We start from the raw sequence: 24,199 nt of genomic DNA, 5'->3' as shown, positions 1-24,199 counted from the left end.
GGCAATAGCCGATCGGGGTTCCATTCCCGCTGTTGCTTTCACATTCTCCCTGTAACCATGTGGGCTTCCTTCCACATTCCAAAGATGTACGGTTAGGGCTAGCAAGTTGTGGGCACGCTACACTGCTGATGGAAGAGTGACCACAATTGCTGGCTGCCCAGCATAATCCTCGCTGATTTGATGCAAAACAATGCATTTCACTGTACGTTTCTATTTACATGTGATAAATAAATCTAATCTTGTAAAAAATAATGTAAAATAAAAAAAACACTTACTGGGTTCAAGCGGTGAAAAATCTCTATTGCCAATTTTACACAAAAGGATCGATTAATTGCTGCCTTGCAGGTGTCCTGTGATAGAGCCCTCAATCAGCAACCCGATCCATAGCAGTAAATTGTAGTATTCTGCGAAGTGGACTCATCTGGCATGATTGCATTTACATATAAATAGGATGGGTGGGGAAAATGCTGCCTCGTTTTATATTTTTCCATACTGGAAAATGCACTTTGACCCCAGTGATAATTGGATTCATTAGCAGGAAGAGCTTGAAACATTACCGCTGTACAAAGGCAATCCATGATATATCAATGCACTTCTCACCACCACAAGTAAGAGGCAGACGTGAGTAATGATGGCTTTGCTCCATTAGCAGTTTGCATTGTGATTACCAGCCTTGATCATCATTCTTTACTTTGTAAATGCATCTCTCGTCCCCTGAAGGTGTTGATGCTAGCTGATTTCTCACTCTTCTGCAACCCATGAGCCAAAAGACCACAAGACTCAGGAGCAGAATTAGGCCATTTGGCCCTCTGAGCCTGCTCCGCCATTCCATCATAGCCGATTTATTATCCATCTCAAACCCATTCACCTGTAACCTCTAACCCCTTACTAATCAAGAACCTGTCAAACTCTCCTTTATACACCAAATGCTGAAGGAACTCAGCAGGTCAGACAGCTTCTATGGAAATGAATACACAATCAAAGTTTTGGGCTGAGACCCTTCAGCAGGACTTTAAAGGAAGGGGAAGGAAGCCAGAATAAGAAAGTTGGGGGACGGGAAGGAGTACCAGCTAGAAGGTGATAGGTAGAGCCAGTGGGTGGGGGGGGGGGGGCGGGATGAAGTGAGAAGCTGAGAGGTGATAGGTGGAAGAGGTAAATGGCTGTAGAAGAAGGAATCTGAGAGGAGAAGAGAGGGGTCTATGGGAGAAAAGGTAGGAGGGACACCAGGAGGAGGTAATAGGTAGGTGAGGGGAAGAGGTAAGAGGGGGACAGAGTGGGGAAGTGAAAAAAAATGCTGTAATTTGGAGAAATTGAAGTTCATGCCTTCAGGTTGGAGGCTACCTAAATGGAATACAAGGTGTTGCTCCTCCAACCTGAGAGTGGCCTCACCATGGCAGAAGAGGAGGCCATGGATCAACATGTCAGAATGGGAATGGAGATTGGAACAGAAGTGGTTGTTCCTCTGGGAAATCCTACTTTTTGCAGATGGAGCCAAAGGTGCTCAATAAGGTAGTGCCCCAATCTACATAGGATCCCACCAACGTAGAGGAGGCCACATTAGGGGTGCCAGATACAGCAGACAAACCCAACAAGTTCGCAGGTGAAGTGTTGTCTCACTTGGAAGGACTGTTTGAGGCCCTCAGTGGAGAAGAGGGAGGTGGTAAATGAGCATGAGTGGCACTTCTGCAGCCTGCAGGGATAGGTGGCAGGAGGGAGATCAGTGAAGAGGGTCGAATGGACACAAAGGAACCACGGATGGAGAGATCTCTGCGGAAAGTGGAGAGTAGGCAGGAGGTAAAAATGTGTTTGATGGTAGGGTCCCATTGAAGATGGCAGAGGTTGTGGAGGCTTAAGGAATGGTAGGCGAGGACAAATAGAACTCTATTCCTGTTAAAGTGGCGGGAAGATGGGTGAGCGCAGATGTCCGGGAAATGGAGGAGATGCGGGTGGGGGCTGCATCAATGGTGGAGAAAGGGAAACCCCGTTCTCTGAAGAAGTACAACACCTCTGACATATCCTGGAGAGGAAAACTTCATCCTGAGAAGAGATTTGGCGGAGAAGATGGAACCAAGAAAAGAGAATGGCATTTTTATGGGAAACAGGGCAGGAGGAGGTATAGGCAAGATAGCCATGGGAATCAGCAGATTATAAGAGATATCAATAAACAGTTTTTCTCTGAAGTTGGTGTTACGTATTCAGGCAACAATAAATATATGAGTTCGGCAAGGGTTTCTTATAACAAACAACCCGTTTATTAAACACAGAAAACAAACCCCCCAAAAGTAAACAAACACTACCGTAACCGGAAACAGCTGCTGAGCGGCTGTTCAAACAGTTCGTAAAGTGATATTCCAAAACAGTTCTTAAAGTGATATTCCAAAACAGTTCTTAAAGTGATATTGCCAAAAGTTCGATATGCTCACAGTCCATTTAAAAGGAGAGACTTTACAGGACGATTTAAGTTCTCTTTCACGTCGCTTGCTTCGATTCCCGACGTCGAAATTCCCACGAAGAATTTACGAAACAGAACGGCTTAAAGGCACTGACCTTTCCTTCTCCACTACCTTCAATCCTTTCTAGGTAAACCTAGGGATTAACACGAAGATAGTCAACGAAATCCTTCCAAATAAGGATCAAACGAAGGTCGCCCCCGTTTCACCGTAGAAAGCGATTCTCCTCGATCTTTAACTTCCAACCTTGAATCTTCACTCTCCTTTAATTCTCAAACTAACAGAATCATAAAGAACCTGTTGGCATTAACCTTTTAAACTTTAGGCATTAAATAAAAACTTCATCCTTCAACTAAACTGCGTCATCACTTCAAACACGCAGTGGCATGAAGTCAACTTGGCAAATCCAGCCACGAACTGCCCCTCCTCACAGGGTGGGGTCTACCTTTTATAACCTGTAAAAAACCCATCACATGATCTCTACTGGCGGGAAAATGACGTCATTCCACCATCACAAGACCATCACCTCAAGTCCAGTACAGCTTCAACCCCAGTCACATGACAAGGGCACCACTGTCATGTGTCACGAGTACGTAACATTGGAGACAGAGAGATCATGAAAGGGGAGAGAAGTTTCAGAAATGGGCCAAGTGAATTTAACGGTAGTGTGGAAGTTGGAGGCAAAGTTGATGAAATTGACAAGCCCAGCATGGGTGCATGATTGTCATTGATGCAGCACAGAAAGAGTTGGGGAGCATTACCAGAGAAAGCTTGGAGCATGGACTGTTCTACATATACAACGAAAAGAAAGACGTAATTGAGGACCTTGCGGGTGCCCCTGGCTACACGCTGAAGTTTAGAGAAAGTGAGAGGAGCTGAAGGAGAAATTATATTGTTGAACATGAGGACCAGTTCTGCCAGATGGAGGAATGTGGTGGTGATGGGTGGGGGGAGGGGGGAGTCGTTACCTCTATCAGGGAGGTGATACAGGGTCCTGATTGATGCACTCAGCAATTTATCAACAGCTTCTTCCCTTCCGTCATCAGATTTCTGAACTGTCCATGCAAACCACCTGATGTTTGTCATCTATATCAACGATCTGAATGATAACATGGTAAACTGGACCGGTAAGTTTGTGGGTGACACCAAGATTAGGAGTGTAGTGGACAGCAACAAGGGCTATCAAAGCTTCCAAAATGGTCTGGATCAACTGGGAAAATAGCCTGGAAAACGGCAGACGGAAATTAATGACGACAAGTGTGAGGTGTTGTACATTCTGCAGCTCAGAACAAGGGGGGCCTGGGAATACAGACCCAGAATTCCACAAAATTGGCATCATCGGTAGACAGGATCTTAAATGAAGCTCTCGGCACAATAATCTTCATAATCGAAGTATTGAGTACAGGAGTTGGGATGTTATGTTGAAGATGTATTGAACATTAGTAAGGCTGAACTTGGAGAATTGTGTGCAGTCCTGGTCAACTACTTACAGGAAGAATATCAATAAACTTGAAAGACAGTAGAGAAAATTTAGAAGGATGCAACTGGACTTGAGGGAAAGGGTGAATAAATTAGTTATTTATCCTGGAGTGTAGGAGAATGCGGGGAGATCTTATAGAGGTATACAAAATAATGAGGGGTACACATAGGGTAAATGCAAGCAGATTTTTCCACTGAAGTTGGGTAAGACTAGAACTAGAAGAAATACATTTAGGGTAAAAAGTGAAATATGAATGTGCGGAGGTCTTCTTTACTCAGAGGGTGGTGCAAACTGATTAAAATATCCTGACTGGTTATATCAACAATTCAAATGCTCGGGAACAGAAGAAGCTATAAAGTGCAGAGGACACAGCCCAATACATCATGGGCACAACCCTCACCACCACTAGAGGTATGTACATGAGGCAATAAATATAAAAACTCCCCTCCAACCAGGTCATGTCAACTTCTTTCTTTCTTTTCTTTTTCAATCTTTTTATTAAATTTCATATATAGAAAAAATAACACAAAATAATGAATAGATTACAGATTCAATAGACTTGAAATTACATTAGTAATAGGATAATAATATCCTATTAAAACATCCATCAACAAAAGGTACATAAATCAATCAAGTCTATATAAATATATATGAAAAACAAAAATAATCGTCGAAAGAAGAAAAAAAAAATTGAAATTATATATGAGAAAAAATATATAATGAAAAAAAATACTAAACTAAAACTAACATGGGCAATAATAGCACTTTATAAATATATAAAGGTGTCAAGAAAAACTCCAGAACTCCATACCTGAACAAGTATAAGTAGAGAAAAGGATCTGAAATAAGCCAAATTAATTCATATGAAAGTGTCGAATAAATGGTCCCCAGGTTTCTTCAAATTTAATTGAAGAATCAAAGATAGTGCTTCTGATTTTTTCCAAACTCAGATAAGAAATAGTTTGGGAGAACCACTGAAATGTAGTAGGAGGATTTACTTCTTTCCAGTTTTGTAATATAGACCTTCTGGCAATTAATGTTACAAAAGCAATCATTCGTCTGATTGAAGGGGAAAGCTGATTGCCATCTTCATTTGGTATACCGAAAATTGCAGTAATAAAATGGGGTTGTAAATCGATATTCCATACTGAGGAAATGACATCAAAAATGTCCTTCCAATAATTATGTAAAGTGGGACATGTCCAAAACATGTGAGTCAATGAAGCCACTTCTAAGTGACATCTGTCACATTGAGGATTAATATGCGAATAAAATCGGGCAAGTTTATCTTTAGACATATAAGCTCTATGTACAATTTTAAATTGTATTAAAGCATGTTTAGCACAAATAGAGGAGGAATTAACCATTTGTAAAATTTTTTCCCATTTATCTGTTGATATATTACATCGAAGTTCTTTTTCCCATTCTTGTCTAATTCTATCCGATATTTCTGGCTGTATCTTCATAATCATGTTATAAATAAAAGCTACTAATCCCTTCTGACAAGGATTAAAAGTAAAAATCAAATCTGAAAAATCCGATGGAGTTGAATTAGGAAAAGATGGAAGAATTTTATGTAAGAAATTTCTAATTTGTAAGTATCTAAAAAAATTAGATTTAGGTAATTCAAATTTGTTGGATAGTTGATCAAAAGACATCAAAGTACCTTCAAAAAAAAGATCACGAAAAAATTTTATACCTTTCCTTTTCCATATACTAAAAGCTTGATCTGTCAATGAAGGTTTGAAAAAAAAATTACATAAAATAGGGCTGTCCAGAGCAAAGTTTTTCAGATTAAAGAATTTGCGAAATTGAAACCAAATTCGTAGTGTATGTTTAACAACAGGGTTAGATATCTGTTTATTGAATTTGGCTAAATCAATAGGAAGAAAAGAACCAAGAACGGAAAATATAGAATATCCCTTAACCTCACTACATTCCAAATTTACCCACTGTGGGCACACAGGTGAATCCAAATCTAGTTTCCAGTACATTAGGTTACGAATATTATTCGCCCAATAATAAAATCTAAAGTTAGGTAAAGCTAGACCACCATCTTTTTTAGACTTTTGTAATTGCCTTTTGCTTAACCTAGGATTTTTATTTTGCCAAACAAATGAGGAAATCTTTGAATCAATATTATCAAAAAAAGATTTAGGAATAAAAATTGGTAAAGCTTGGAATAAATATAAAAATTTCGGTAAAATCATCATTTTAATAGCATTAATGTCAACTTCTACTATCAGGCAGGAGGGACAGAAGCCTAAAGTCCCACACCACCAGGTTCTGGACTATACAGATTTTAGCCAAAGTGACCCACACCATTTTGTCACCTTTTTGAAAGTAATTCTACAGTTCAAGATAATTTCAATACTCAAACAGCCATTATTTTGAGTCAAGACTGCAATCCGAACAAACTGGGGCACGTTGCAGCAGAAGATTCTCTCAGCAATATATAACAGCTACTTCCCTTCAACCACTTGGCCCTTGAACCAACTGGCACAACCCCAATGACTGCAGTATGGCAACTCTATGATTACTTTGATCTTTTTGCACCAACATGGACCTTTTTTATTTGTTCTCTGTATGTTCCTTCTTGTAAAAACTGTGTATAATCTATGTTTGCATTTTTCTTGTGAATACCCTTATCTGAGGCTGGGTGTCTGTAAGCAAGTTTTTCCTTGCACCTGTGCACCTGTGCATGCACATACTCATGTGACAATTAACTCAACTTTGATTTTTTTAAAAAAGTTAAATACGGTGAACAAAATGAAATAAAGGTTAATGATAGAAACAAAATGAAACAATAATTGAAAATATGCAATGGACAAAACTATGGTGGTCTATTCTCTTAAGCTAACGAACTTGCAATATATTGTCAGAATTTGACATCAGTGTTTCGGTAATGGCCCGGTAGCTTTTGTTGTGTCTGTATATAGGTGTTAAAGCCAGGTGCAGACTCCTTGTGTTTTGGCCTCCCAATTCTCAATGGCACTATTGCTGCCACTGCAGTTAGTGCCACTGTCGTACAGCACCAAGGACTGGATTTTGTCCTGACTGACTTTCCCATTCCCCAATCCCCACCCACCTCCACCACCACAGTGATTACATGGGCTTTTCCCTTTACTCAGGTTTTCTCCCACATCCCAAAGATATGTAGTTAGGTTAAGGGAATACTGTAAATTTCCATAAGACCTTAGGATATAGGAGCAGAATTAAGCTATTTGGCCCATCAAGTCTGCTTCATCATTCCATCAAGTCTGATCAAACTTTCCCTTTCAGTCTCAATCTCCTGCCTTCTCCTCATATCCTTTCCTGCCCTGACTAATCAAGAATCTATCAACTTCTGCCTTAAATATACCCAATGACTTGGTCTCCATAGCTGCCTGTGGCAATGAATACCACAGATTCACCGCTCCCTGGCTGAAGAAATTCCTTCTCATCTCCATTCTAAAAGGATGCCTCTCTATTCTGAGGCTGTGTCCTCTGATCTTAGAGTCTCCCACCATAGGAAACACCCTGTCCACATCCATTTTATTGAGGCCTTTCAACATTCAAGAGGTTTCAATGAGGTTGTGGTGAACTATGTGCCTGTCGGGACACGCCCCTGCTGACTGCTCCTGTGGCTCCTCCCACAGGCCCCTGTATAAAGGAGACCTGCGGCCTGAAGATCGGCCTCAGTCTCCAGGACCTTGTATGATAGACACTCACTCCTGGTTCCTTCTTCCAGTCAATAAAAGCCGATATCTCGCCTACGTCTCAGTGTGAGTTATTGATGGTGCATCAACTTTATTGACTGGAAGTTTTAAAACATGGAACCCGTTTTGCGTCCGGACTGGTTGGATTTGGACCCTCAAGACCCTGACGCAGCTCTCGCTTTTGAACACTGGCTTGCATGCTTCCAATCGTACTTGGCGGAGCTTCGTGCGACTGAACCCGCCGTTATGCACAGAATCCTACTCTCGAGGGTCTCCTCCAAAGTTTACTCCTTTATCCGGGACCTGCCGACCTACGAAGGGGCACTGGACGCCCTCAAACGACAGTACCTGCGGCCGGTGAACACCGTCTACGCAAGACATCGCTTAGCTACCCGGCAACAGCGGCCTGGCGAATCGTGCGCTGAGTTTCTCCGAGCACTACAGACACTCGTCCGAGCTTGTGACTGCAAGACGCTCACGGCAGAACAGCATGCAGAGCTGCTGGTGCGAGACGCCTTTGTGACGGGACTGAGGTCAGTGTACATGCGCCAGCGGCTGCTGGAGAACTCGGATCTTACCTTAAGCTCGGCGATAGAGAAGGCCAACGCTCTAGAAGCTGCGCGGCATAACGCCGACGCTGTCCAGTCGCGCGATTCCCCACCGGTTTCGTGGACGCCTCAGACCCCGCCACCGCCGGCTCCCGGGAGTGAATTCGCCAACGCCGCCGCCAGTCGCCATTCCACGAGCTCCCCGACCCAGACCACGGCTGTGGCCCGTAAGCAACTCGTGCTTTGTTATTTCTGTGGCCAAAAGAAACATCCTCGACAACGCTGTCCAGCGCGAGAAGCGACCTGCTCCAGCTGCGGAAAGCGGGGCCACTTCGCCAAGGTCTGTAAGTCTCAACCTCGAGCGGAGTGCAGCGCTGCGGGTGAAACGTGGGGGCCGCCATCTTGCATGCCGGGATGTGGGCGGCCATCTTTGTCGACGTCAGCACGCCCCGCCCCCGATCCTCGGATGCTGACCGGGTACCCCGGATGTGAGCGGCCATCTTTGTCGGCGTCAGCATGCCCCGCCCCCGACCCTCCGATGCTGACCGGGTACCCCGACGGCGATCCAACTCTGGCCACTGTGACTCTCGACCAAAGCGCCCCACACCAGCTTGCAAGGTCCATGATGGACATCCAGGTGGAGGGGCATTGGACTGGATGCCTGTTTGACACGGGCAGCACTGGGAGTTTTATTCACCCGGACACAGTGCAACGCTGCGGACTTGCAACGCGGCCGGTCAGTCGGAGGTTCCATTTGGCCTCTGGGTCGCAGTCCGCAGACATCCGGGCGGGTTGTGTAGCGACTTTGGTGGTGCAAGGCACAGTATATCGGGACTTTGAACTGCTGGTCATGCCTAATCTGTGTGCACCTGTGCTATTGGGGCTGGACTTCCAGAGCCATCTCGAAAGTGTGACTATGGTATACGACGGGCCCCTCCCACCACTCACTGTCAAGAATCCTCAGTTTTGTGGGACTTCTTCACATACCCCGCTACTGACCACACACACACACGGACACACACATCCCATCCAGAACCAGGCCAACAGCTGCGCTACCGACACTTGCAGCCTCTCCACTCTCAAGATCCCTCCCCCACCGCTGTTCGCCAACCTGACCCCCGACTGTAAACCTGTGGCAACCAAAAGCAGGAGGTACAGCGCGGGGGACCGGGCCTTCATTCGGTCGGAGGTGCAGCGGCTGCTCAGGGAGGGGATCATTGAGCCGAGCACAAGCCCTTGGAGGGCCCAGGTGGTTGTTGTTCGGACTGGGCAGAAAAATAGGATGGTGGTGGACTATAGTCAAACCATCAATAGGTTTACGCAGCTTGACGCATACCCCCTACCCCGCATCGCGGATATGGTCAACCAGATTGCTCAGTATAAGGTGTACTCGACAATAGATCTGAAATCCGCTTATCACCAGCTCCCCATCTGCCCAGAGGACCGCCCCTACACCGCCTTCGAGGCGGGCGGCCGGCTCTATCACTTCCTGCGCGTCCCTTTCGGTGTCACGAATGGTGTCTCTGTCTTCCAGAGGGAAATGGACTGGATGGTGGACCAGTACCAACTGCAGGCCACATTTCCCTATCTGGATAACATCACCATCTGTGGTCATGACAGGCCAGATCACGACGCCAACCTCCAACGGTTTCTCCAAGTGGCCGCAGCTCTGAACCTTACTTATAACAGGGACAAGTGTGTTTTTGGTACCACCCACCTTGCTATACTTGGGTATGTCGTGGAAAACGGGGTTATTGGGCCTGATCCCGAACGTATGCGCCCCCTGTTAGAGCTCCCTCTTCCCACCACTCTCAAGGCCCTCAGACGGTGCCTGGGGTTTTTTTCCTATTACGCCCAATGGGTCCCCCATTACGCAGACAAGGCTCGCCCCCTGGTCAAGTCTACCTCGTTTCCCCTCTCTGCTGAGGCCTGCGCGGCCTTCAACTGCATTAAAGCGGACATTGCCAAAGCTACGATGCATGCAGTGGACGAGACCGCTCCCTTCCAAGTGGAGTGTGATGCCTCCGATTTCGCTCTGGCTGCTACCCTTAATCAGGAAGGCAGACCAGTAGCATTCTTTTCTCGCACCCTCCAAGGCTCTGAAATTCGGCACTCCGCGGTGGAGAAAGAAGCCCAGGCCATAGTGGAGGCTGTTAGGCACTGGAGGCACTATCTTGCTGGCAAAAGATTCACTGTGCTGACCGACCAGCGCTCGGTTGCGTTCCTGTTCAGCAACCAACAGCGGGGCAAGATCAAAAATGATAAGATTTTGCGGTGGAGGATAGAACTCTCCACCTACACCTATGATATCCTGTACCGGCCTGGCAGACTCAATGAGCCCCCTGATGCCCTATCCCGGGGAACATGTGCTAGCACACAGCTCGACCAGCTGTACGCCCTTCATGCACAACTTTGCCATCCGGGGGTCACCCGATTTTACCATTTTGTGAAAGCTCGGAACCTGCCGTACTCCCTGGAGGACATCAGGACGATGACCAGGGACTGCCAAATTTGTGCCGAGTGCAAACCGCACTTCTACTGTCCTGACACGGCACAACTTGTCAAGGCCACCCGCCCTTTTGAACGCCTGAGTGTTGACTTTAAGGGCCCCCTTCCCTCCACTGACCGCAATGTCTATTTTCTCAGTGTTATTGACGAGTTCTCACGGTTCCCCTTTGCCATCCCCTGCCCCGACACCACTGCCACGTCCGTCATAAAAGCCCTGCGCCAGCTCTTCACTCTGTTCGGGTATCCCTGCTATATCCACAGTGATAGAGGGTCCTCCTTTATGAGTGAAGAGCTGCGCCAGTACTTGCTAGCTAGGGGCATTGCTACCAGTCGGACCACAAGTTATAATCCCCGGGGTAATGGCCAGGTAGAGCGGGAGAATGCCACAGTGTGGAAGGCCACACTTTTAGCCCTCAAGTCCAAAGGGTTGCCGGTCTCTCGATGGCAGGAGGTCCTCCCTGAGGCACTGCACTCTATCCGCTCTCTGTTATGTACGTCCACCAATGCCACCCCTCACGAACGCCTATTCTCTTTTCCCAGGAAGTCTGTCACTGGGACCACCCTACCAGTTTGGCTGACGTCCCCGGGGCCAGTGCTGCTCCGGAAACATGTGAGGAGCAATAAATACTCCCCGCTGGTGGAGAGGGTTCACCTTCTCCATGCGAACCCCCAGTATGCTTACGTGGTCTTACCTGATGGGCGGGAGGACACGGTCTCCATCCGCGACCTGGCACCCGCAGGTGCAGCAGACCACTACCCTGAAGGCTCTCCGGTAACTGTGAACCCTGCACCAGAGGTGACACCGTACTCACCAGGCCCTACACAGACTCCTCACGACACTTGTATACCGGGCGTTTCGTACGCATTTATACCAGGCGCCTTGCACATGCATGAGGGATCACCGGCGCCTAGTGGGCAAGAACACGCGCAACCCCCGTCCCCTGTGCAATCGCCAATGTTGCCGGCACCTATGCGGTCACAGCTGGTGCTACGTAGATCGCAGCGACAGATTCGACCGCCTGATCGGCTTGACTTGTAAGAACCTTCGCTACATGAGGACTTTTTCAAACGAAGGGGGGGTGAATGTGGTGAACTATGTGCCTGTCGGGACACGCCCCTGCTGACTGCTCCTGTGGCTCCTCCCACAGGCCCCTGTATAAAGGAGACCTGCGGCCTGAAGATCGGCCTCAGTCTCCAGGACCTTGTATGATAGACACTCACTCCTGGTTCCTTCTTCCAGTCAATAAAAGCCGATATCTCGCCTACGTCTCAGTGTGAGTTATTGATGGTGCATCAGAGGTCATCCCTCATCCGTCTGAATTCCAGTAAATAGAGGGCCAGAGCAATCAGACGTTCATCATATGACAAACCTTTCTGTCCCAAAATCATTTTGGGGGCCTAAAACTGCTCACAATGCTCCAAGTGAGGCCTCATAAGTGCTTTAAAAAGCCTCAACATTACATCCTTGCTTTTATATTCTAGTCCTTTTGAAATGAATGCTAACATCACATTTGCATTCCTCATCACTGGCTCAACCTGCAAATTAACCTTTAGGGAATCCTGCAAGAGGACTCCCAAGTCCCTTTACACATCAGATATGGCCCTGCACATATCTTGGTATTATCCCAAACTTGGCCTCAAAGTCATCAATTTCGTCATCCATGTCATTGATATATGAGACAAAAAGAAGCTGTTCCAGCACAGACTCATATATTTCACTAGGAATTTGAACAGATTTGGTTTGTCAACTAAAACACTTGAAAACTTCTATAGATGTACTATGGAGAGCATTCTGACAGGCCGCATCACCATCTGATATGGGGGGGGGGGGGGGGAGGGTGTCCTACTGCACAGAAGCTACAGTGAGTCGTAAACTTAGTCAGCTCCATCTTGGGTACTAGCCTCCATAGTATCCAAGACATCTTCAACGAGCCGTGCCTCAGAAAGGCAACATTCATTATTAATGACCCACATCACCCAAGACATGCCCTTTTCTCATTGTTACTGTCAGGAAGGAGGTACAGAAGCCTGAAGGCACACAATCAGTGATTCAAGTGTAGTTACTTCCCTCCTGCCAACCGATTCCTAAATGGACATTGAATCCATGAAAACTGCTTCACTTTTTTAATAAATATTATTTCTGTATTGCACTATTCTTTATCTATTCAATATACATATATATTTATTTATTTACTGTAATTGATTTACTTTTTTCTTTTTTTTCTTTCTAATTATCATGGACTGCACTGTAGTGCTACTGCCGAGTTAACAAATTTCATGACACACACCAGTGATAATAAACCTGATTCTGATTCTGTGGAATGCCACTAGTCATCGGCAGCCAACCAGAAAAGTCTCCCCTTATTCCCACTGTCTCCTGCCAATCAGCCGATGCTTTATCTGTGCTAGTATCTCTCCAGTAATACCATGGACTCTTAACTTGTTAAGCAGCTTCGTGTGAGACAACTCATCAAAGGCCTTCTGAAAATCCAAGTACACAATATCCACAAATTCCTTTTTCGTCTATCCTGCTCGTCATTTCTTCAAAGAATTCAGACAGATTTGTCAAGCAAGATCTTCTCTTAAGGAAACTATGCTGACCACAGCCTACTTCATCATGTGCCTCCAAGTGCCCCAAAACCACATCCCTAATGACCAACTCCAACATCTTCCCATACACTGTCAGACTAACTGGTCTATGATTTACTTCCTTCCATTTCTCTCCCTTTTTGGGAGTGGAATGACATTTGTAATTTGCTATTCTAATGGAATCATGCTAGATTCAATTGTTTTTTGAAAGATCATTATTAATGCCTCAACAATCTCTTCGGCCACCTCTTTCATAACCCTGGGGTGTACACCATCTGGTCCAGGTGACTTATCTACCTTCAGACCTTTCAGTTTCCTAAGTACTTCTCCCTTGTAATAGCAACTTCACACACTTCTCCCTCCTGACACTCTTGAACTGCTAGCATACTGTTAGTGTCTTCCACAGTGAAGATCAATGCAAAATACTTATTCAGTTCATCTGCCACTTCCTTGTCCCCCATTACTACCTCTCCAGCATCATTTTCCAGCAGTCCAATATCTACTCTTGCCTCTCTTCTACACTTTATATATCTGGAAACTTTTGGGCTCCTTTTTAATATTATTGGCTAGCTTACCTTCATATTCCATGATTTCCTTCTTTATGACTTTTTTAGTTGCCTTCTGTAGTTGAAACCCTCCCATACAGCTCTAGCAAACCTGCCCACAAGGATATTGATCCTTCTCAGCTTCAGGTGTAACCTGTTCCTTTTGTACAGCTCATACCTTCCTAAGAAGAGATCCTAATGATCCATAAATCTGAACCCCTGCCCCCTGCACCAGTTCCTCAGCCATGCATTCATCCGCCAAATCATCCTATTCTTACCCTCACTGGTGTGTGGCGCAGACAGCAATCCAAAGATGGAGGTCGAGTTTTTCAGCTTTCTACCTTGCCCCTAAGATCTCTCTTCAGGACCTCCTCACCCTATGTCAATGGTGACAATATGTACCAAGACTTCTGGCTGCTTACCCTCCCCCTTCAGAATGCCATGGACACAATCCAAGACAGCCCTGATCCTGGCACCTGGGAGGCAACAGACCATCTGGGTGTCACTATCGGACCCACAGAATCTCGTCTCTGCTCCTCTGACTATGAACTTTCCTATCACCACTGCCGTCCTCTTCACCTCTCTTCTCTTCTGAGCCACAGTGCCAGAGACATGGTCACCACAGCAACCCCACCGGTCGATTGCCCTCTCAACAGTGTTCAAAATGGTATACTTATTATTAGAACATACAACAATACAGCATAGGAACAGGCCTTTTGGCCCACAACGTTTTGCTGAACCAGCTACAAAGTAAATCAAAGCCCCCCTCAAGAAACGAATCCCTAAACATCTAAACGAATCTAAACATCTGTTAAAAGCCTCTAATGCATTTGCCTCTACCAGACAATGCATTCCAGGCATCCATCACTCTTTGAGTAAAAAATATAACTGTCACACCCTCTAGAACATAGAAATCTACAGCACTTTACAGGCCCTTCGGCCCACAATGTTGTGCCAGCCACGTAACCTACTCTAGAAACTCCCTAGAATTTCCAAGGCGCATAGCCCTCTAATTTTCCAAGCTCCATCTACCTATCTAAGAGGCTCGTAAGGGACCCTATTGTATCCACTTCCACCACCATCGGCAGTGCATTCCACGCACCCACCACTCTCTGTGTGAAAAACTTATCTCTGACATCCCCTCAGTACCCATTTCCAAGCACCTCAAAACTATGCCCCCTCGTGTCAGCCATTGAGGGGAATGGCCACAGGGGTACTCTGCACTGGCTTCCCATTCCCTTCTTTCTCCTGACAGTCACCCGGTTATCTGCCTTCTGCAGCCTAGGGATGACTGCCTCCCTATAGCTCCTATCTATCACCTGCTCATTCCCCCATAAAAGCTAAAGGTTATCCAGCTGCAGCTCCAATTCCTTTATACATTTTACACCTTATTGTAACTGAGAGGCAAAAGTAAAAGCAGTGTGACAGATAATACATTGCAAGGAGAAAGGAACAGGAGGGGATTAATGAGACCACACTGCTATGGGACTGCATGAAGCCAATGGGCCAAATGGCCATGTACAGTTGGACATTACATTCTCTGTCCCAGCTGCATCTCCTATCTCAGAAAAGCATCATCTGGGCAGAGTATTTAATATTGCAGCCATTTTTGAGTAATCTTGTTCTGTTTGATTAAGCATCCATTGTTGTTTTATTTATTCATTATGGTTATATGTAAAAATATGTAAATTGCATACATCATGGCACTACCATGTGATACATGTGCACCTTGCTTAAAGTAAACACAAAACTAAGACTCACATCTCTCAGCTCTCTTGCTTTCCTTTGAATTAGTTTAATGTTTTGGAGTTCCAAAACCCAACAATCTCACAATGCAATTATCTGGGTTTATCAACAGGGTGGCAGAGTGGCGCAGCCAACGAGGCCTCTGCCCAATCCTGACCTCGAATATTATCCGCATGCAACTCCACTGGGTGCTCTAAGTTTCCTTCTACATCCTAAAGTCCTGCAGGCTGTTGGGTTCATCAGCTACTCTAAATGGTCCCTGGGGTAAGTGAGTGGAAATGTCTGAAGGAGCTGATAGGAATGTGTGGAGAAAAGTTAACAAGATACCTTAATGGGGAAATGGGCTTTCTCTCAGCCCAGACCTAATGGGCCAAAGGGCCTCTCCTATGTTGTAGGGAAATATTTAAATTCATGCTTTAATTTTTTTGGTTGTTGTTCTTGGGGCTGGTGGGTTCAACACAGGGCACTTCAGTTATCTGTTGCTAACAAAATTATGTTTTTATTTTAGACATGATGAAGAAAAATGTATTAACTTTCAATTTTGATAATAAAGTGCAGGTGCATTAGTAAAAACAAAAAAGTTTCCCCTCAAGGTCTGCTGTTTGCACTTTATGCAGAGGTTTCTCATTCTCTATCCCCAATTACCCAGACACATCACTGACCAACTCATTCTATTGAACCTCCAGATATCAAATGTGCTCATCCAGTAGTTGATGTACAATATCCCTTTTAAAAGGCAGCACTTGTGAAGTTGAAGTGCAAGTTGACATTTAAAAATAAATATTAAAAGTGATCTAATTGGTGTGAAAGTGAGAAAAAGAAATGAATAATACTTAGATATGACTTCCCCTTGTTTTCTGCACCGGCACGATTTTCACAAAATCAAATTCAAGGATGATAGCAACATTTAAGAGAAGTTTGTGTAAGTACATTGATGAGTGGAGTTTTGAGGCCTATGGTCCAGAAGCAGATCAATGGGACTAGGCAGAGTAGCAGATTGGTATGGACTAGATGGGCTAAAGGAACCTTTTCTGTGCTTTAGTACTCTAGGACTCAATGACATTATTTCTCTTTAGCCATTTCATTCTTATCCTACCTTTATCTATGAAATGACGCTTGCTCCTGGTTCTAGTCATGTCAATAGCCCTAGACTGATCTCTCTCTCTCTATCTCTCCCCCTACTTAAACTCTCAATAACCACCCATATCAAGTTCAAGTTTAATTATCATTCAACCATACTTGAATACAGTCGGCCCTCCTTATCCACGGATTCAACCAACCACGGATCGGGAAAACCTAGAAGTTCTCTCTCCGGCACTCGTTGCTTGAGCATATACAGACTATTTTTTCTTGTCATTATTCCCTAAACAGTACAGTAAAACAACTATTTACATAGCATTTACATTGTATTAGGTATTATAAGTAAACTAGAAATGACTTAAAAGTACAGACAGTCCCCGGGTTATGAATGAGTTCCACTCCTAAATCCATCTTTAAGTCGGATTTGAAGTTGGAACAGGTACACCCGGTATTATTTAGCATCAGTTAGTCAAACATTTTTCTTAGCATATAGTACATATTTTACCTTTCTATACATATAAAACACTTAAGAAACAAGCGTATTTCAATAATTTAACCACTGTGTTGCTTAGTAATAATTGTAGCTTTCATCGGGGCAGGGCCTTTCACATGCTCCATTAAAATTGTTCCGATCATTGACCAACTGTAGCCTAACGCTTATCCAATGACTGATGGCGTTTCACCTCTTTCCGATCGCTTTATTATTTCCACTTTATTTTCAATCACGATCGTGATTATTTTCGTGAACAGAAACACTGCCGGATTCAGAGCTGTGCCACCAGGTCCTAATGTCCACATGTTAAATAAAGTCCAGGGCTCTGCTGGGTCCTAAAGACCACCGCACTCATACATGTTAAATAAGGGACTGGAGCATCCGCAAATTTTGGTATCTGCGTGGGGTCCTGGAACCAATCCCCTGCGGATAAGGAGGGCCGTCAGTATAGCCAAACAAAACACCATTCCTCTGGTCAAGGTGCAAAGCACATTACGAACAGCACGTCGCACATTGCACACGTGGTTGTGTTTTCAAACAAAAATCATATAATCACGAAGAGAAAAAAAAATACCATAGCCTTGTGTGGCCTAACTAGATTGATAGTAAATTGTCCTGGTTTAGCTTATTCATCCACCAAGCAAACAACTGAGGGCAGTACCGCCTCGGTGTCTCCTCCCCTGGACAACCGAATTGGATGGCCCCACGGCCTCGGCCTAAGCCTTGTCCCTGCCACAACTGAGGCAATTCCCTTGCTGTCAGTTTTGCCAAAGAACCAGGGAACCGACTTGCAGTATTCTAATTATCAATGTCCAGTGTCTTGCAATCACAATAAAAATGTCCATTACACTGCGCACCTTCTCGGCACAACAGTACACAAGAAGTCTAGGCAACAGTGCAATAAATACAGCTCCGTCACTATGGAGCAATTCACTGATGGGATAGTACTGCAGTGCTTGATCTTCTTAGCATCCAGCAGTGACTTGCGATCGTATAAAAGACAAAGCTTTCAAAGCACCTTTTGCAAACCTCAGACGTAACTGCCAGTGAAAATCTCAAGCAAATGTCTACAGGCTTGCGGTGACAGATTACATTACAGGCTGGTATGAAGGTGCCAATGCACAGGATGGCAAGTAGCTGCAGAAGGCTGTAGACCAAGCCAGTTCCATCACAACTCTCCCTACCATTGAAGACATCTTCTAAAGGTGGAGCCTCAAGAAGACAGCATTCTTAAAGACCATCACCATCCAGGACAAGCCCTCTTTGATTTACTACCATTGGGGAGGAGATGCAAGACCCTGAAGACCCATATTTAATGCTTTAAAAACAGCTTCTTCCCCTCTACCAACATATTTCTGAATGGTCCATGAACACCACCTCATTAATCCTCTTATGTGCTATTTATTTATTTTTGCAAGCTATAGGTTTGTCTTTGTAATACACTGACAAAACAGCAACTTCCATGACCTATGGTTGTTTGTTGGTCTTTGTTTATGTACAGTCTCTATAAATTCAATTTATTTCTTTATTTTCCCGTAAATGCTTGTAAGAAAAGGAATTTCAAGGTAGTTTATGGTGACATATACAAACTTTTATAATAAATTTAATTTGACTTTGATGTCATTGGTAATAAACCTGATTCTGATTCTGAAATGACAGAAACGCACAATGGAACCTGTAAGATTGGAAACACACAGTGTCAGGCAGCATCTGTGGAAAGAGAAAGAGCTACCATCTCAATTTCAGCAACTTTGCCAGAACTGATGATGAACGTTTACTCAACCAACTCTCCGTGCTCTCTGATTCCAAGCCACATCAAACCCAACAGTACAACTGCAGCAGAATCTGAGCAAAGAGTTTTGTAGAGTGCTTCGTTTTTGTATTCAGATTTCAATTTTAGATGATTGGAACTCTGTGCATTTCTGAGCCAATCAGGCACACAAGCAGCTGCCAGTTTGCTGGATTTGATCTCACCCTACAATGCTTTAGCAGAAGTTGGGAAATGTCTTGTGCCCCCACCTTACTTGTGACATGCCGCATCTGGCCACGCACGTCATACTGTTAAAGCACGGTACGTGCACCTGAATGATGCATGTCAGGCCGGAAGAGAAGTGGGAATATTGGAAAGGGACAAAAACTCATCCTGCAGGTGAAGCAAGAAGATCAAACCCTTCCCTCAAAGCCACATGATCTCACTTCCTGCCAATCAACTCCAAACCCCATTTCACACCGCACCTGCAACAGTGGTGTCAAGAGGTCTCCAGTCACTTGTGGAATTTGCAACTGTGCCAAACTCTCCACTCCACTTTCCCTCGGTTTTGTGAAAATAAGGATGTTTCAATCCTAAAATAACTTGGGTATATAATTTATCAAGGCATGTCATCTTGAAACAAAAAAATCTTTAACCTCAAACTGCCAAGCTTGGTGAATATTTCCGCAACGCAATGCCATTTGACCACATAACTATCAACTAAAAGTTTACTAAATTCATCTTCCAAATTAATGTAGTAAATTTTTGTCCACAAACACAAATGGCCTGATTTTGCCACTTGTGTTGGTGGATTTTTGCCCTAAGCACATCACTACAGAATCTTTAGTTCCTTTGGGGATGCACTACTTTGATAGATAGTAGTAATTGATTAAAACAAAGCTGAGAGGCTGATGAGGACCTTTTATGATAAACCCACTCACAATTTCTTTCATTTTTCACATCACCCCTTCCCATGTACTGTGCCCAGAAGGAAGCTCTGCACATTATAGCTCCCTTGAAAATGTTGGTATGTGCAACATCAATAAATTTAGGAGGGTGTTCTCATTAGAAGGGGAATAAAGACAAGGTTGATGCTTCTAACCTTTATGATTACTTGGCAACCATAGTGCAAAGGTTGCTCTTAAGCATCCTGTCAGAATTTCAACCTTCATTTTCCTGCTTGCAGTCCTTTCATTTAAAAGATTAACTGGCAAATTAACACAGCAGTAGCCAACTCTGACGCAGAATGATGTCTTTCCCACTTGCCCTTCCCTCCTGGGATTTCTAGTTATCCTTCTTCTCACTCCAAATAGTTTGCCCATCACCTTGAAAATGCACATCACACCTCCTGACTGACCTGCTCAGACTAGCCACATGCACAATTTTCCATTCACTGCAGCAGGGATCAACTTACTGACAGCCCTGTTTTTAAGCTTGTTCCAGTGCACAATAATTTAGCTGCCATTTTAAGCATGATACATTGATAGGCAAGTCACTTGAGAAAGAATACTGTAATTTCAAAGAGTCTCTGCCCCATCATCATCCTCTTGAAAGCCAGATTTATCTAAAAGCCAGCACTTAATGGCCAACATAGGCCATCACAGCTAAAAGCTGCAGTAAAGTGATAAGACTGATAAGAATTTATTGGCTCTCGGTAAGGGGAACAAATGAAGTGAACAGAACAAGAGCAGAACACAACAGGGAGTAAAAGGCTGCTCAATTTAATACAGACTATTCCAATAGATACCGAACAAAAGTCCTTAGAGAAGAAAAGTTTAAATGTTTCCTTGGCAAATTGGAAGTTAGAATTATTACTTCACAAGTAAAACATTCCGAAGCTTGTGAACAAAAACACATTTCTGCAAAATTCTCTCAAACTGCAATAGATCCATGAAAATTTTGAAATAATCAATAATTTTCATCTGATTTACTTGGTAGATTGTTCATGCCAAATGCAACTAATCAGTTGAGAACAATATGGGAAATTGAGAACACGATAGAAATCTATAAAATGCAACACCATTGTATTTCAACAACACCAGGATGACAAAAGGTTCACTGAAGAATCTCAGGGCATTGATGCACTCAAGGCAAATGAGGGTGCTAACGTATGGGATTTTAACTGCTCAGAGTATGAAAGGAAGATGGCATTTGACAGCTTGGTGTTTTGCAGTGCCAGTGACTACATTATCGTACTGCAGCCTTCCAGCTGCTAGTGGAATGCCACACAGCTGCTTGTGGGTTTATGCTAATACCGATCAACCACCCTCTCAGTAGATTCTGTTTGAACAAATAGACCCATACAATTGGATCACATAGAGTGAAGATGGTTTTTTTAAAAAAGCTTAACAGCTCTGGCCTGATGATTACAGTGAGCCGTGACAGTGCTCATTACTGACATCAAAGAAAGCTGCCATGCAACAAGCATTCTGTAGGTAAAGGGGAGACCTGCCCCATGTCACTTAATGTCAATGCACCAGCTCAAAAGGAGCCCTGGCGTCTGAAAGACAAAATATTATCAAACTAACTGAGCAGCTGATCATATCGAAGAAACTCACATTTTGCAAATCAGGAAAGATAAATGCATAAATGCAGTACTGTTGGCTTATATTTTAAACAAAATGCAAAAGAAAAAATTAGATTATGGCAGACGCAGGAATATCACAAATTGGACAGATTTAATTTATATTCAGTCTTTAAAATCTTTGTTTGATGGAGTATGTAAAAAATGCTTTATAGAGCCCGAATATTTGCTTAGTAGTAATTGAAATCTCTTATACATCATGAGTAAATTATAGTCAGAGTATTTTACAACTTCTGTAATGACGTTGTCTTAACCCTTCGGAACAAATGATAAATGGTTTACTCAACAAAAGCTAAATGTTTCCTTTGTGAGTCAAATATTCTTTAGATTTTGATTTCCTTTGCAATGAACCTGTATGATGGACTCTAATTAATTTGAACTGAACCCAGGTGTTTATTCATTTTTTCTGTCAAATAATTATTCTACTAGTTCATTGTATAAAAGGCTGCTCCAATATCTCCACTACTCAATCCCACAAACTTATCTGGTAATTAAAAGCATGAGCAAAAGAGAAACAGTACCTAAGAATTAGCTATAATTGGATCAAGGTGACCTAATGTAGATAATAGCTACATTTTTTGCAGACTGAAAATATTAGATAGTAATTTATCTCTCTCCTGATTCTGAAGTAACTAACACCCTCCTGAATCTTAGCCCATGACCAGATGTGCATTGCGCAAGTCTTGATATTGATGACAATACTCATACACCAATCCTAATTTCCAATTGGTCAGGTTCGGGAAGTTGATAACACTAGCTACAGACACTGAACCAAAAGAATACAGGAACACCAGAGAGACTCGTGTCCCTTAGACGAAACTCTCCCAAAATTATGCCAATTGTGATTGCAGTGAGATAGTCATCCTCACAGGTTTGCAAAATCAGAGCTCTTTACTCACAGAATACTCTGGAGAAAATGGCCCCGTCTATTCCAAATCGGTGCTATTTAAAGGGCCAACATTGAAGAACAGCTCCACTATTGAAGTCATTTTGAGGGAGTTCTAAATTCTCAATGCTCTCAAACATCAAATACTAGGGAGAACAAGAATCCCTCTGAGATATCAGACAATGGATTCCTCAACTGATGCCAAGATGTATGATATTCTCCTAGACTAATTCAACTTTCCTCTCCATAATACTGTCTTTCTTCATATTGCCAAAATAAATTTCTGCTATCTCTATACTTAGACCAAACACTTTTAAACTAATATACACTCATTGCTCAATAGATGCCTTAGTTTTGTGAATAAGAACTGATTATGTTCAATTAAGCCCAAGAATCATTCTTGTTCATCTCCAATGGACCTTCCTAAAAGTCCAATGCATCCTTACCCAAGTGAGCCTTGGATAGACTAGACCAAGTTCTGAGCTTCATTTGTTCAGATTCAAATTCTGGCTAAATTGTGATTTAAAAAAGCAATATTTTATTAGCCTTCTTTAACCTACAGGTAGCAATCTAACGAGTGGCATTTATGCTCGAATCTCTTTCTCCTCCACAGATGCTAGTCCCTTTCCATTAAAAATATTCCATTCTACTTCTTTAGAAGAGAATGTCTTCTCACTCCCTTGCATTAGATTGCCAGCCTACACCGTCCAAACTCCATAGACAACTTCCTATTCCTTTGCTTGAGTTATTGATGTATAAAACTAAATGTTGAAGCCTCAATACAAGTCCTTATGAATCTGTTTTGAATGTGATTTATTTTTAAGATCTCATTCTCATTATCCATACACTTTCAATGTCCAACCCATGTTACCGCCAATTACATGGGTTCAACTCTTGCACTAAACCCTACGAGATTCATTTAAGATTTATGCAGACAATACTTAAAGACTTTTTCCTGTCCATCTAAAAAATAAATTCAGAATAGTCAAGACGTGAGTTAACTTTTATGAATCTTTGCCAATTTTTTCTGATCATTGTCGCTGACACAAATATTTCCCCCATGATGAAATTCAACTATTTCCTTGAAGAAAGACAGACTTTACAATGGCATTTTTTAATACCCAATAGAATAATCAGGATAGAAATGTTTCCAAAAACTAAGTCCCAGCATTTCCTCCATTACGGTTTCAATATCAGAAAAGCTTGCATTTTTAGATTTTTATTCTTAGAATCCCCTCAGAATAAAGGTTTTTAGATTTTTCTTCCTGACTAGATTTCTGTACAGGGGATGAAACTAAATGAAATGTTCCCACCTGAGCTCCGGTCAAGATTAAATGACCTCAAATTAACCTCCACACTCACTTGAAGGTGCCAGTACACATTGACTGAAGTCTCAGGGCACCAGCCTCTAACAACATTAACCAAATGACCAAGCATCATATGTAAGTATGTGCAATAAATGTCAGCAAACTATTTCTCTAGGTAGCACCATACATGAGCTAATCCCGTCCTTAAATTGTTGAAACACAAAGAGTGGATAATGCTGAAGAATCCAGCTTCTCCATTCTGCTATAGTGGCGCCTGCCCCAACTGAGGTCAGCTAACATAATGCAGAATCAATGGTATTCCTTATTAGTTCTAACACCACCACCACTAATCATTGCTCACTTTTGCACCAGAATCAACCCAAAGCACGGGTTCTCAGATTTAAGTCTCATGGAGTCCAACAACCTGCCATTTTGCTGTGCATCAGGCCTGCAATATACAACACTGTGCAAAAGTCTTAGGTACATATATATGGCTAGAGTACTGAAGTAATATTATGTATTGCACTGTCCTACT

General features: G+C 43.3%; 1 protein-coding gene across 2 annotated transcripts in view; it reads right to left on the bottom strand.

The window, feature by feature from the left end:
- LOC132396024 (coronin-6-like) overlaps positions 1-24,199 on the bottom strand; it is a 266,758-nt gene that overhangs the window by 235,252 nt on the left and 7,307 nt on the right. The window contains exon 2 of one of the 2 annotated variants that reach the window (XM_059973324.1): positions 2,424-2,586. The exons of the other annotated variant lie outside the window; for it this stretch is intronic. Coding sequence (XP_059829307.1) covers positions 2,424-2,430 — 7 coding nt within the window. The 5' untranslated portion in view covers positions 2,431-2,586. The remainder of the gene's footprint in view (positions 1-2,423; positions 2,587-24,199) is intronic. 2 annotated transcript variants of the gene reach the window in all.

This window comes from Hypanus sabinus, chromosome 6, assembly GCF_030144855.1.
Source record: "Hypanus sabinus isolate sHypSab1 chromosome 6, sHypSab1.hap1, whole genome shotgun sequence".
Classification (NCBI taxonomy): Eukaryota; Metazoa; Chordata; class Chondrichthyes; order Myliobatiformes; family Dasyatidae; genus Hypanus; species Hypanus sabinus.
This window is presented reverse-complemented; position numbering and strand designations above follow the sequence as displayed.